Here is a 15606-nt window from a genome sequence, read left to right on the forward strand (position 1 = left end):
TATTTCTTCTTCTTTAACAAGAATTAAAATCAGCGGCTCAAGTGCCATGTACTGCAGAATGAAGACTCCCAAGGAAGAACTGCTTTTCTACAAAGGCCTGAAGATTTTTAGGCAATGCATGACTCAAAAATATTTTTGATCCTCATTTTATAAACTAAGAAATTCAAGTGTAGCTACTACCAGTAAGAGCTGACATCATAAATTAAATCTTAAATCCTAAGTCTTAATCCAACATTAATAAGAAAACAGAAAACTCGCCTGCTGAACATATTGCAAAGGCACTGGTGTTGCTTGGGTAAAAGCTTCCAGATGAATTCCATGAATTGGATCCTCGATAATCAGACATCCAATGTCAAACCACCTGCAATGACAGCCAAGTTAGAGTCTGTTGAAAAGCAACATGTTAGCCCTTGAATGATGACCGTTTTACAACCTCTAATACAACTGTAGTTAAAAATTTAACAATGACTTACATCAAGGCATCCCAGCATTTTTCAAATCAAATTTGCATGTATCAACTCATGTATATATAAAAAACTGAAGTGCCTGTGTTCCCTTGTAAAAAATTCTACGGCTCCGGTTGTTTCATATATTTTATATGTGTCTACATATAAATGACATTTTATTCTTTAAAGCACTGGAAGCAAGACCCTTTGAGTCAATGAGAAACAACCCTCTCCCCACCTCAGGGATATATTTCAAGTTCTCACTTGTCAGGAAGCAATTCCTCAATGAAGTTTTCTACCGATACAGCAGGCTGTTTTTCATGGATTACTCCAGTCCGGCGCAAGCTGTCTATTCTTTCTTGGGCTCCCTACATGGGAACATGATCTGTTAGACAACATTCTCTTTCAATCACATCATACAACACTCAGAGATGAGTGCAAAAAACCCCTCTGGAGCAGAATTTTCAAGTTAAACAGAAAACAGCGATTTAAAAAAATTACTCTTTTTATTCAACAGTAGAAAAACCAAAAAAGTCATGAAAAAGCACCATAGCCTTTCCCAAACAGGAATCTCAAACAGTAACACAAGCTATGATAAAACTCATGTTTGAAAAGCTGCACAATGAATTCCTACATACTAAATGTAAGAATGGAGCTGTTCAGGAAGATCCTTGGCAAGTGTTGATCAACCTGTCTTTCACCTACAGAATTAGTTGGGAGACAACCCAGTCTCAAAGGCTCTCTTAACTTCTGATTACATTTTTCCTATTCAATTTCTCATGTTTAGTTTTCATCCCAAAGTACTGTGCTAGTGACAGACTAAGAACAAATGCCTGATACACTTTCAAACTACAGTCATATCACAATGCATGCCAGATGTGATGGCAATCAACTGCTTTAGAAGAAAACGGACATAAACGTTCTTCACTGCTGTGACCGCGTTTGCACAAGAACCCCAAAGGCTATTCCAACAAGCAGCTTCAGAATGATCTAGTTACACCAAAAACAAGAAAAGGAGAAGTCTCCCAATGCCACAGACTGACATTCCCCTTAGGGAAAATCAGATTTTTCTGGGTCAATGCCCCATCCCTGGAAGTGCTTAAGGTCAGGCTCGATGTGGCTTTGAGCAGTGTGGTCTAGTGCAGAGAGTTTCAGCCCCCTCTGCTGAGGACAATTTGTAAGGTCACTTCCAAACCAAACCACTCTCTCATCCTACGTTTCCATTGCCCTTCTCTGTGCTGGAGGTACTTTAGTACTTACTTTTAAACCTGCAGCATAGCCCACAGGTTGTGCTTTAGTAAAACGCAAAATTGTGACTACCACAATGCTGCTCCTTCCTATTCATTTTAAAGCTCTAACTGAGATACTATGCTTTTCATTCCAGGCTCAATGCTCAGCAATACTTCACAGAATCACAGAATCCTACGGCTGGAAGAGACCTTTGTAGATCATCAACCCTTTCAGTAAACATTTCTTTCTAATATCCAATCTAAACCTCTGCTGGCGCAGCTTTGTGCCATTTCCCCTTCTCCTATCTCCTCTCACCTGGCTGAAGAGACCATTGCCCACCTCCCCACAACCTCCCTTCTGGTAGTTGAGACTTTATTAGACTGTTTTAGCCTTTTCAATGTTCTTCCCAAGTGTTTCAGGAACTGCTTCAAGTTTGCTGAGCTTCCTAAAATAGTATAAATACTGTTGGGCTAGAAAAGCAGAACAGCTGAAAGTCAGAAGAAAGCCTCAAAAGCGATGTAAACACCGTTGTGAGCACGCTTACCTTTCGGCTTGTCGACCCTCAGTGCGATACCTTACACACCGGGATTTAATCACCAGATCCAACAGAACACATACAGCATATTTTAAACTCAATTCCATATCACTCCCTCAAACAGAGAAACAGGGAGGGAAAAAAGTATGTGACTTCCAGATTACAGACAAGGACTTGTCACCGTTTTGTTCTCTGTAACTTGCTCATCTCTCACAACCTGAACTGAAGGGTATTACTATGCTACTACCTAAACTACAGCAGAATACACAAGTAAATGAACCTTAAGACGCACATAAAAAAATCAGCCTGCAGAGTGAGAGTCTCACTGGACAACGCACCTGAGAAATCACCACGTAACTGTGACAGAATTAACACACTCTCCAGATAAACTTCAAGCGCTGTTACATTAATCTAACATTCTATGCATTACTTAATGGTTTGTCACAAATACTTACTGATATATGGAACCATGCCAGGGTCCAGCGGTGTAATCATGGTCTCCACTGAATGTTTGGGTTTATCAAGAACAGACTTCACCATGGGATTCTCAGCTACACCCTAAACATAAGCAAACAGACTTCCATATTATTTTCTCGTTTTTCCCCAAGAAACTCACAATAGCACAGTTAAAACCCAACCAAACAAAACCCAAGTATTAAGCTGCTTCGTGGTCTTCTTACCACATTTACACTTTGTAATGCCTGGTGCATCTCATTCCCCAGCACAAATGCTGCAAGACGTGACTAGGAGTGCGTGACTTTTCGGATACAGCAAAGGCCAAATATCATCACCGCCATCCTCTCACGCACCAATGCAGAAACAGGCCTGCCAGTGATGGTGGGCAACACACTTGATTTCCTCCTATTCTGGGACGGGAAGTCTTGAACATTTAACAAATACTAATTACAGCTATCATCAGACTCGGTAGCTAGACTCAAACTGTGACAACTCCAACTGAAGAGCCTCTTTTTTATGACCTTACAGACAAGAGGACCTATTTTTGAATGGCCCATTACTAACAAATATTTTTACAGCTGAAATTGAGCTGAAATTCCTCAATTTATAAGTAGATTCTAAACAACGCTGAAAAAACGCGCTATCTTCTCCAGCCAAATCCCAGGTGGAGCTGCTGACAGACCTAAAAGTTCATTAAATGTAAGCACAAACACTGACAGGGTCTTGCTGGCCTATTATCTACCTTGAGGGACATCTAAAAGAATGGTGTTGGATTTCTGAAGAACAGCAGAGCAAAAAAGGTAGTTCAATCGATTTCAAGAGCAGAAACAGAGATAACTGCAGCACTGCCATGTATGCACTTCAACAGAGAATCCAGCTTGCATTTCTGCAACAACTGACAGTTAAGCCTCACAGATTCTGTCTGATGTTTAAAAACCTGACTCTGACGTGTGCTTCCACACATCCAACACTTGACAGCTTCAGTACAACTAATGATTCCTCATTCTTCCACCTAGGAAATTCTCAGAGGTCATGGAAAACACAGAGCACGTACAACATTTAATACTCCAATCAAAGAATCTACATTTGGGTTGAAGTCAATCATACACATTCTCCACAAACAGACATAGGTCACTTGCTGGATCCTACTGGTATACAGGCAACAATAACGTGGATGAGATTGGCTTTTCAACTAATTCACTACTGCCCTTTCAAACGGGCTACAAAATCATGTCACAAGGAAAACCTTCTCTTCTGGAACATTACCTTCTATCGCAAAAAAGCAAGAGGAATATGGTGACTGGAAGACATTTCTACTTGAAGACCAAAGAAGCTGTCTTTTTATGATTATAAGACACGTGCCCTAGAAAAAAGCAGCACGACAACTCTGCTCTCACCATACTGATGGACGATTAATCTTGCTCTTTAAGACTGTAGCACTGTCAAGATCACTGGAGTAAAGGGGGGCTCCCTCTGCCACATCACACACAACTCATTCTTCCAGATTTTCTTCTTCAAAAGGCTTTGAAAGCCCCTCCAAAAGTCTCCAGTCCCACTGGGACGTCAATCTTGATTCTTCCTTCCGATTTACTATCGCACAGTACAGATAGTCGTGTTGCTCCTGAAGGCAGCTCAGAGCTCACACACAGTCCCTGCATCTTTCTGCCACAGCCTTCACGACGCTACTCAGATGTAGCATGTCACAGCTCCAAAAAGGTTACAGGCTCATGAGATGCTGTCAGTTGTTGCTGCTTATTTCCTCTCTACGATCAGATCGCACCACAAGGATTATCTGTTCTGCATTATACACTCCGTGCCCTCTAGCGGAATAGAAAAATCCTACAAAATACCACAGACACCTCTTAAGAAACCCCTCCTCAGTGGAAGAAACACTTATTTGCCTCTCCCTGAGGAGACTTGTTTGGTTTAGAACAGGAAGGACTTGCATCCCCTAAAAAACCAATTCAGTTCATTAGGAAATGATAAAAAACCCCAGGATGTACAAAGAATCAAAGAGGTTCTGACATTTCCCATGATTTAAGGGCATGTGACAAAACCTCTAAGGTAGAAGGATCTCCCTGTCACGAGCACCTAGACGCCTGCATTTATGTAGTCATTCCTCTTCTGGAAAGGAAAGAAGCACAGTTTCAGCAAACGCGCCTATTAAAAACAGCCACCTGCAACTGAGCACAGAGGAAAGACAGGACCTAGAGCAACATGCACTTGAAAGTTGTATCTTGTTAGAGACAACAAAAAATGGTAGTTCCTCCTGAAAGGTAACATACAAAACCACAGAGCTTTATAAACCCCCACAGCCCTCCAGCAGGTGTTCCACCTTGGGCAGTAGCTACTCTGGGGTCTTCAAGCTCCTCAGGAAAAGTGATTGCAGAACCAGTTCCAGGAGCCAAAGGGGAAGAGAAAGTTGCTTGCTGAGTAATAGGATCTGCGAAGACACCTAGGAAGAGGGAAAAACAAGACACAAGTACTGCGTTTCATTTCTTATGCCGTAGCAACATGCAATTGTTTTACAGGAAAATGAACAGGAAGAATAGAATAATACTGGGCTGATTCCTTTCATTTCTTGAAGGCCCCAGAACAATCCTGCTTGTTAGAGTTTAGCAGAGGCAACTACTGTGAATGAGTTCAACAATATCTGCTCATAGAACCGAGCCTACCTGCACCTTATGTGTAAAATTAAACAAAGACATGTTAGCTTAAGAGTGGTGCTTTTTATTGTCTTCAAATTTCCATAGGTCTTTCTGGACAGACTGCTTAAAAGACATGTCACAAACAATGGTTAAAGCCTGGCCCAACTGCAGCTGAAGAGCTAAGTTTCCATTAGGCTAGTAGAAAATCACCTCAGTTCAGCAACTACAGCACTCGCTTGCATGGCAGGCAAGTATTTTTCACTGTCCTGATGCAATTTAGTAGCCAGAAGCAAGAAAAGAGAAGCTACTCTCATGTGACGGACGACTTCTTACAGATAGCGAGCTTCTCAGAACAAAAACTTGCCCATTAGGAGATTACAGCCTGAGATACCTTACCATTCCGTGGAAATACAATGGCTGAAATTGCCTCTGAGCTGAACAGCAGCAACACAGAAATAAATGGTCAGCTGGGCTTTCCTGGGCACATTTTAAAATACTGCTCTCAAACACTTTTCTGTGAGCCTGAGTGCTAGCAGAACTCTGTGGAAGAGGACTCTTGTCCTACACCGTGATCGTACTTCAAAGGCCATTCTCCATTCCTCCAAGCGCAGCTACTCAGTAATTAAGTGTCACAAGAATACTAAAGAAGCTGAACTTGTGGGACTCTAGCAGACTGCTGAAGTAGCCACCCAGGAGACCCCTCATCCTGTCTCACAAGCACAAAGGTCTATATACAAAAGGTTACCTGTGACGGGAGGTGCAGAGAATGATGGCATCAGTGGGCTCTGTGGTGCTCGACCAGCGTGGCCTCTGGTGATATCATATGTTGAAGACATGGAAAATCCTGAAATCGGGGGACCAGCAGGAGGTGCAGGAAGACCAGAGCCAGCAGTAGAGCTTAATGAAGGAGCTGTAGAGAACTGCGACACAGAGGTACTAGAAGACGAAGGGGCAACTGGAGGTCGGGCTGGAGTTAGAGGTGGCGCCATAGTAGAAACTGTTGCAGATGGCACAAGTGGAAAAGAAGATGAAGTCATCATAGGAGGAGGAAGTGGAGATGCTCCAGCTGCCAGAGGTGCTGAGCACTCAGGAGAAGATGACAGGCTTGGTGTAGCAAGGGGACTGGACAAAGCTAGGGGAAAAAAAGACAAATGGAATTTTAGAAACACCGAGCCTTCATCTCAGAGATTCAGGTATGTAATTGTTCAGCTAGTTTACAAGTAAGTTTTGACCAAGTCTGCTTTTCTCCTTTCAAAGGAAAAAAGTTTAGTTCTGCTTGAGTTTGCAACCACCACCAATTGCCCTCAATTTCTGGAGATAGTAGCCTGGAATCTCTTTTCTTCTCTGACCCTATTTATCACAGCTAAAAAGACGAGTCAACATTTGACTACCCATTTTGTAGCAGATGAAGTGGGCCTCAGAAATTTCCAGCTAGCACGCTTCTTCCTGCTTCATCCACAGGAATAACAAAGATGCAGGAAGTGTCCCTCTTTAGATTAAGAAATGCACTCAGGGGACCTGTGAGGCTGGGACTTACTGCAGAGGTACAGGTCTATGAGATGGGCTGAGCACCAGGCAGCCCTCTCTTCCCTGGCACCCAGCTACCCAGGCTCCTAAACCCTCTGCTTTCTGTGTTTCAGTCTGGCCCCCAGCTGATCCTTGGATAAGCCAATTAACCAAATTTAGACAGAAAATTAAGCCAGAGAAACAGAAAACACTGGTTTTTACAGCACTAAGCTGTTGGATCAGCTCAGATGTGAAACTGCACTCAGCCTAAACATTGATGACAGTCAAGTGACGTGCCAAGTTACCGTAAGGAGGTCGTTTCCAAACTTTATCACGCACACCAGTCAATAAAAAACAGAACATGCACACCCCCAACATAGCTACAAAATACTTACATGGGCCACTGTCCTAGTATATTCCATAGATTTTAAAACATACAGAACAGAAATATTAAAAGGATGAGATAAAGATCAAGAAACTCTTCTGCTCCCACTGAAAATTAGTATTTGAATAGTATATTCATAAAACAATATGTTATGTTATTAACGGTTAGCACAATATAGAATACCATTAATAATATTGTAGTGTGAGCAATGTCACTACAGAAGCCTCATCATTTTTACAATCTTGGGTTATCATCAGCAATTTGGAGGTCTGGTTCTATATTCCAATCATGGCTTTAATGGTTGTCACACCTGGAAAAGATGCCTTACAAAGACACACAGACCCAAATGATAAGGTGTTGCTGGATGTTCTTACAAAACCATGCTATTTGTTTTCGTCTCCCAGCCATCAAGTATATGAAGGCTTATCTTGAAATTCAGCTAGCAAATGTTCATCTTCCTTGATGTCATTCAATTCTTCTGGAAAAATCATCAGAAGGTGTTGCACTTTGGTATTCCTAACAAATGGGCTCAAAATCCATCCAAACTAATTCATCTGGAAGATTTCTACATAGTTCAGGAAATTCTCTTTGCCAATTTACATGTACAGAGTGGAAAGGGTTTTTTGTGTGACACTTGCAATGATTTTGGCAACAGGAATGCATTGACAACGTAAACACTTTCAAATACCACTTTTCAAAACACCTTCTCAAACGCATGACTTTCTTACAAAGAAGTAGATCACTCCTCCTTAAAACACCACCTTTATCTTGAAGGGACAAACTGTAAGTGTGTTTTGGGGTTTTTTTAAATAACTACTGGGTAGCACACTGCTGATGGCCACTTGTCATCACAGAAAATGTCAGCGAGTCTGCAAGTCTGTTTTGGTACAAGAAGAAAGCTGAAGCCATATTTAAATCCCTTGCCACAAGACAACCAGCAAACCTCTGTGCGATGCACAAAAGTTTCACGGTCACTTCCTCTACCATTACAAGGTGCAGCTAAAAACAACCCCTACTATTTAAAGAGAACTTCTATAAAATTAACCACACTGCTGGCATCCTGTAGCCCTTTGTGCACCAGCTCCACTTTCACTGCTGCAGTAACTTGCCTATGAATGAGGCGGTCAATAAATGTCATGGGTGGAAATAGATCGGTAACCTTATTCGAGAATCCATTTTTAGCCTAGTCAAAGCAATCACTCCATCAATGGTTACTCTGAGGCAGTCTTAATAAAAACATGGCTTTTATTAAAGAAATCATTCACTGTTGAGGATGCAGCTTCTCCAGCACAGCCCTCCTTCAGCATTTGACAATAAAGTTGTTCTTTCTGTATTTCATTACTGAAACAGAATTTAGCAAAAACCATAAGCAGAAACACGTTAGGAACATCTGTACAGCAAACCTTCCATACTGTGATCTGTTCTCATGCTTGTTTCTTATAATCATCAGCAATGTTTTCTATGTCTCCTTCCAACAGAATTTCCTGACAAATCCATTTGTCAACATATTGTTTGCATTTAATATTACAGACATTTTTACCATGTCAGGAAAAACAAGTGATGCCCCAAAGAATATACATTTGTCTCTTCTCTGGTGGTTTCTGAAATATATGCCAAGAAGTATATTCGATATCAGTAAAGCTTGATTTTTCTGCTTTTTTTAGATAAAAGAACTATTAAGGAATGCTCTGGTATTTTCTTCCTGCACCCAATGGATCGCCCAGCACATCCTCCTGGGGCTAAGAGCGCTCCACTCGGGAGTCCATGGCACTAGTGTGACTCAAGGTAATGTTACCAGATGTGTCAGAAAACTGAGCATTCGGTAGTCAAGCACATGGGGTTCAGACTCTGGAAAAATCAGATTCAGTGCTCTGATTACCACCCACAACAGTAAAATCCAAGTGATCGTCCACGTTTCTCACTATCCCCCACAAGACTGTAGACTTGTTTGAACTCCCTTCTGTGCTGCTCATCTCACTGTGCACTGTACTGGCCAGTATTCCCTGTCCCCACGCCCCTAAAAACCCTAAGTGCATCCACATGACTTCATCAAAATGTTTCAAGAATAAAAAAAACATTTACACTACTCTCTGTCAGATGTATGCCATACTGCCATGAGAAAGAAACAAATTCTTCCCATCAGCCTGGAGAAGAGCTCTCTAGGTTGATCCCAACACCTCTGGATGAACTGCTGTGCTTTAAAAAGACATGAATAAATATCACTGAGTTTCTGAGGAAGTTTCTGTACCTAATGACCTACCTGTAGCAGCAGTGGTAGCAGCTGTAGTCTCCCCTGCTGTGTTTGGTGGGGGCGTACCGGGTGGAGTTGTCTCTATTCCACTCTCTTCCACCATTTTCCTTCAGCTACAGAAAGCTGTAAGACAAAAAGAAAGGAAAATAAAGAAAAAGCTAAAGAAACCTCCAGACACGCCACAAGAAACCAGGGAAATTTACTTCCAACCTACCTAGAAGTACAATGACATTCATTTACACTGAACAAGTTCTCCACTGCACACAATTCCTGTAAAATCCAGGTCTCGTACTGCTCTGGTGAGTATCAGAAGTGACAGTAATTGAAAACTTTGGCTTTTCTTTTGAAGGCCACATTACATTGAAAGTATCTTTCAGCATCTTTGACTACACCTGCACAGTGCACTACTTGTGGAAAAGTAAAGCGATGTGCTTATTTAAAACCCCCTAAACTAAGAGAAAGGCCTCAGGAGATGAAAAGGAGAGGATGAAAGACTAAGATTAACACCTGGAGATTTTTGGTCTTCAGTGCAGAGGAAGTCACCTAAAACCCCCTGCTTCCTCCCAAGTCTGGTAAACCAGACCGAGATTGTTTGTACCACTCCCTGAGGTAGCAATTCCATAAGGACATTTTAATAACATAAAAACCCTACAGAAAGGAATTTATGTCTGAAAAATTGGCAGGAAAATATTTTCCATCATATCCATTACCTCAGTAGCTACTGAGGACTGACAGCTTACTACATTTAACAAGTATCAGAGGAAAAGCCTTAGGTAATGTGTTGAGTAAAAGTACTCACAGGTATTTATAAAGAACTCCACTTACAAAAATACAGGGGGGGTTCCTCTAAAAAAAAAGAAAAAACCCTCACTGCTGTTTAAAATGTGTATACAGCTATGTTTAATGTAGAGGGAAAATTACTGTTATTACCAAACTGAAAAATACAAAAAGTAGGATGCCAGTGTTAGTCTGGACAGGCTAAGGAGCATCAAAAACAAATGAAAGCATTGAAATCACAAAGGAGAAAGTGTATTTCCTCTTACAACCAGTATGTGTTGTAAGAGGAAATAAAGTAACTCAAGATTCAGCATTTGAGCCCAGACTCGGAAAGCAAGTATGGTTCCTGTGCAGCACACCTCCTAAAACCTCTGATGACCCAGGGACTGTGGGTTCTGAGTACCTTTTCAATTAACTTGAAAGCTTCTCTGCAGACAGGATGAAAGGGTCAGTAACTGCCTGGTGGGGAACAGACTGACCTTGACGAATGAGCACATCTCAGCATCCCTCAGAAAGGAGCTACACAGCCCTCCCCTAAAGTTCACTAAGCAGAAGAATTTGCAGTAAGATTTTGTCTTTTCACTCACCTACGGGAGTTCACGTTCCTCCTCGCAGAAGTATTTCTAAAGACATTCTTCTTCCAATTATACACTGCAAACAAAGAGAGAATTTCCCACTGTGCAACATCTGTAATCACTGACCAAACCCTCCCAGAAACACTTTCTTTCATCAAGGCTCCTTTCAGCTGCTGCTTGATTTCACCTCTGTCGTGGTTTCACCCCGGCTGAGAGCCGAGATCCACGCAGCTGCCTGCTCCTTAAAGGAAAAGAGCAGGGAAAAGGGAAGGGGGGGAGGGGAGGGTAAGAGGTAAGGGAAGGGAAAAGGAAGGGGCAAATAACCCCAAAACCAAGAAATAAGAGGCCCGTGGGTTGGGATAAGGAGAGTTTACTAAGATAACAGAAAGATACAGTCTAACAATGCTGACAGGACTTTAGAGCAAAAATATATGAAGCTGTTGATACACAGTGCAGTTTCTCACCAAACCCACAACTCAGGCCGTGCCACCCAGAGCCGTCCCAGAACCCGACCGTCCCCCAAGAACCGCGCGTCCCGGAGCCGCCCTCGGCCTTCCTCCCGTCAGCCCCCCGATATCCTGGGCAGGAGGTAACTGGCGTGGAATACTCTCTTTGGTCAGTTAGGTCACCTGTCCTGGCCTCGCCCCTCCTTTCTCATGAAGAGCTGAGAAAGTCCTTGACTGTCTGACAGCAATTAACAACATCAGCATTCCATCTGCTGCTACAAATGAATTTAACTCCATCCTGACCAAAACCAGGACAAGAGGGAAAATTACTGTTATTACCAAACTGAAAAGTGAAGCAAGCATTGAACAGCAATAGCAAGCCCAAACCTGCAAAAATTAGAGAAGCCTGAAGCCTAAATGCTCCCTATCATCCTTCTCCCTTTAGCTTACCCAACTCCTCACACAATCAACAATCTCCTTGTGAACTCCTGACTTGGCAGGGATGAACAAGAAGTTTGCCCAGGTAACACTTTGCTATACACCGAATTCTCAACAAAAGCCAGGTGTAGTTTGCAAATGCTGCATGAAAAAGCATAAAAATAATAAGGTGAAGGAAAAAGATGAGAGATGGAAAGAGAAAATTCACAAGAGAAAAGCAAAACTATGATAGGTGTAATTGGAAGCAAATAGCTCATCATCTTGAAAGAATCTAGAACTGCTGACAATTAAAATTGATCCTACAGGACATGTGGTTAAATACTTTCATCTGAACCGCCTATCTGAAACCACTTACACGGAAGAAAACAGAAAGCACTGGGCTGAAAGAACATGGAAGGCAAAGAACCCAACCAACCCACGGACTTTTAAACAATGTTCAGGCCTCAGCAAAGTTTCCAGTGAACGTTTCTACCTTCCCCTACGGGAGATCCAGGGAAAAAGCTCCCCAGTAAGATCAGCCTGCAAATCCTCAATGACTGATGGGTAGGGAAGTGGCTGCTCTTTTCAGTGACTTAAAAAAACCAGTAATAGATAATTCTCCACTGTCCAAGCCACAAACACAACATTTGCAGCAACTCCTGCTGAAATCCAGCCTAATTTCATAAGGAAGTGACTTCTATGTCCTCCTGCCAAGTAGAACGCTTTGTATTACTGCACTGAAAACACAAAGGAAACTCTGAGACAGCCCAGTGCAAACAGGCACTTTCGGTGACAGCAACTGCGGCACTGCCATCTAGCGATATGTGAGCATCAGCTCATCTCACAAATTTCATCCCCCTGCCACATTTAGCTAGAAGGCAATCTCGGTTTAGGCTTACATGGAAGTAAAAAAGAAGGGATATGGAAAAAAGAAATACAGAAAACCACAAGGGGTGAGGGGGAAGGGAGGGGAGCGGGGGACACGGACGGGATGGGACACACACCACATTCCCAACACATCACGCTTAAATTTATTATTAAGTCGTTACGTTTCCGCTAATATTTTGCAATAATCTGGACAACATGACCAGACTTCAAATGCATTTTTCAGGTTGTGACTCCAAAATATAGAAATTCACAGCCAACTATAACCTACAAATGCAGATGACCAAATTCCACATGGAAAAACACATTATCTAGAACGTGGTGGTATGTCAGAGTTTAGAAAAAGGAACTCTTTTCAGTCACCCTTAAATAACTGCTGCTTGTAGTGCAGTAGATGCTCCTGCTAATAAAGTCCTGTCCCCCCAATATACTTCATAACCCCAGGAAGAAAAACTGGTCTCTAAGCAGAGCCTCAAACAAAACAAACAGCTGGAATACTAAATTCAAATGCCATTAAAATGCTATACTTGCCTGTAAGCGTAATATTGACTATTCTAATTGTGTGGAACAATACTGATTACATACATTGTTAATATCTAAGCACAAGTCAACAACTGTCCAGAAGAGTGAGCTGTCATTTATTTATTTATTTAACTAAACAAATCGATTGCTTTGAGCCATTCCCAGCGCAAAAACCTCTCTAAATAAGATATTGCATCCCGGGTTGCATTACCTGATAGAGAGATTCCTAGGCACATACTTGGAGTCAACAGGAGAGAAGACAAAAGGAAAACCTTCAGTTGTTAAAGACAGAGTGAAGCTGACACAAAATAAAAAGACAACACTTCAGAAAACACCCCAAAACAACAGAGCTGAGCTGTTCCTATATCAAAGTTTCATCTGAAAAGTCCCTCACCCTACTTTATTCCATTTCAGACAGGCAGGGACAAAACTTCCTTCAGACTGGGGCCTGGTCAATACAGCCAGATCCCAGGGGACACGCAAAGCCTCGCTCTAGCCAAAGCAAGGGCACGGAGGGATCTCCAATGTAATCACCTTGGGTCAAACGACTTGTTCTAACACCTGCTGAATAGTCACAGCATAATGTTAATCACAACTCCCACATTAAAAAAGAAAAAAAAAAGGAAATGTTTACCAAGCAGAAACCACTTTGCCTCAGACCTAATGCTGTACCAATAGCTTGAAACACCAGGCATGACAGAATGGTTTAGCCTCATCCTACGACTTCTGCAGACAGTTACTGTAGTGCACAGATAGCACAAAACCCAGGCAGTTTTTCTAAGAGTTTCCTAGTGCCTGAGAATTATTTTGTTTCCCACATTCTTAGTGCCATTGTCAACCTTTGGGATTCGTTGCACACCCTTACTGTTGTTATTTTGAAATCATAGAGGGCTTACATAGCTCCACAAGCCACTGATGACCACAGAGAACTGTTGGTCTAGTATACAGTGTTATCTACATGGGACTACGTAAACCCAAAGACACAGCTACACAGAACCACATGCATTCAACCAGTTTGTACCAACTGACGTAGGGTAAATGTCATGATGCAACAGCTCCAGCACTTGCAGACGATTTTGCCCAAAAGAAACGTTTGTTTTTCACGGCACTATAAACGAACTAGAAAGGGCAAAGCACTGCAACAAGGTATCCTCCAGAAACAGACTTCCTGAAGCATCACTTCTATCCTATGCTAAGAGATCCCCAAGGGTAAGGATTTCTACTGCCAATCATGCTAATTCCAGCTAAAACCACAAGGGATCTAGCACTTCCAGCCTGAGCTGCAACGCTGGAGCACAGGGCCCTGAGAGCAGGCATCTGAACACTACCCAGTGCCGGGAGAAAGCCTGGTCACCAGGAGGGTGACTCGCAGGAGCAGATCACTATACAGGACCTAGCAAGCTATCAGGAGCTGGAAGTTCCGTGAAGTGCTGGTGGTTTCCAATACCACTGCCAGTCATCACTGAGGCCGCAAGGGGTCTTGCTCTGTAGCTTCATCTGCCTCACAACCCACAACCGTAACGCTGCAAGAAGCCCCAGAGCCTGCCAGCAAGGAGGACTGGGGCCAGTGCAGCCTTTCTTTAGAAGGACAAGACGGTTCAGAGTAAGGGCAACAAGACAGACTGCCTACACCAGAATCAGTCTGGTGAGGGGCAGACACCGTGCAGTCGCAGGTGTGCTGCCCCAGGGGGGAAAGTCGCCCCGACGGGACGGCTGCCGGAGCTCGTCCCGGGGCGGACCCCGCCGACATTCCTCACACACACAGCCCGGCAAAGACCTCAGCGACCCTCCGCCCCAACTGGCACAACCTCCCGCGCTGCCCCCAGGACCGCGTCTTAACATCCGGACCTGCCTACAGGGCCCCAACGGCCCCAGACGGCACCCGGGACCGGGGGACACCCACCGCTCGCTCCGGGATGCCGCCCACCGCCCAGCCTCACCCGCCCAAAGCCTTCCAGACGCTCCCTCCCCGCCGCCGCCGCGGACGACGGGTGCCAAGGCGTGCCCTCCTCCCGCCGCGACACGGGGCCTCACCGAGCCCATCCTCCAGAGCCCACCGCCTCCTCCCGCTGCGCACCGCCCAGACATTCTGGCCCAGCCAGAAGGCCGCGGCCCAGAGCACCTCCGGGTGGCCCCGCCTCCCAGGAAAAGGCTCCTTCGGGCTCGGCCGCAGGAGCAGCACAGCTCCCCCGCCACGCTCGCAGCGGACCTCGCGTCACGTGGGGGTGCCGGTCCCGCAACCTGCCCCCCACCCCCCTCCCGGCCCGCTGCGTGCCGCCTCAGGCTGCGCAAGTCGGCAGCTGCCCAGCTACCCGTAACCCTCGTGCCTTCATCCTCTGCCAGCTGGAGAGAAAACATTTACTTCAGTTTTACAGCCTTTACAAAGCACCAGGCAACCCTCCCAGCTGCCCAGGGTTTCCCCCACAACTCACCTCTGCTGCTGCCAGTGCACTTCCTGGGTCCAGTGAAGGTGGTGGACAGCGCTGGGGTGGCGAGTGATGGGGGTGTGCCCCAGCTGCTGGACCGG

General features: G+C 44.1%; 2 protein-coding genes across 2 annotated transcripts in view; both read right to left on the minus strand.

Moving 5' to 3' along the window:
- Positions 1 to 15606, minus strand: part of LOC311203671 (uncharacterized protein) — a gene marked incomplete at its 5' end in the record, with an annotated part of 62402 nt that overhangs the window by 22421 nt on the left and 24375 nt on the right.
- Positions 707 to 9560, minus strand: LOC311203233 (protein PRRC1-like; the record flags this gene model as incomplete). The annotated part of the gene is made up of 6 exons (XM_084277888.1): positions 707 to 814; positions 1707 to 1714; positions 2667 to 2769; positions 4965 to 5122; positions 6061 to 6447; positions 9455 to 9560. The coding sequence occupies 6 exons, from the start codon at positions 9558 to 9560 to the stop codon at positions 707 to 709; spliced, it is 870 nt and encodes a 289-aa protein (XP_084134014.1).

This window comes from Gallinula chloropus, assembly GCF_964237585.1.
Source record: "Gallinula chloropus genome assembly, chromosome: Z".
Taxonomy (NCBI): Eukaryota; Metazoa; Chordata; class Aves; order Gruiformes; family Rallidae; genus Gallinula; species Gallinula chloropus.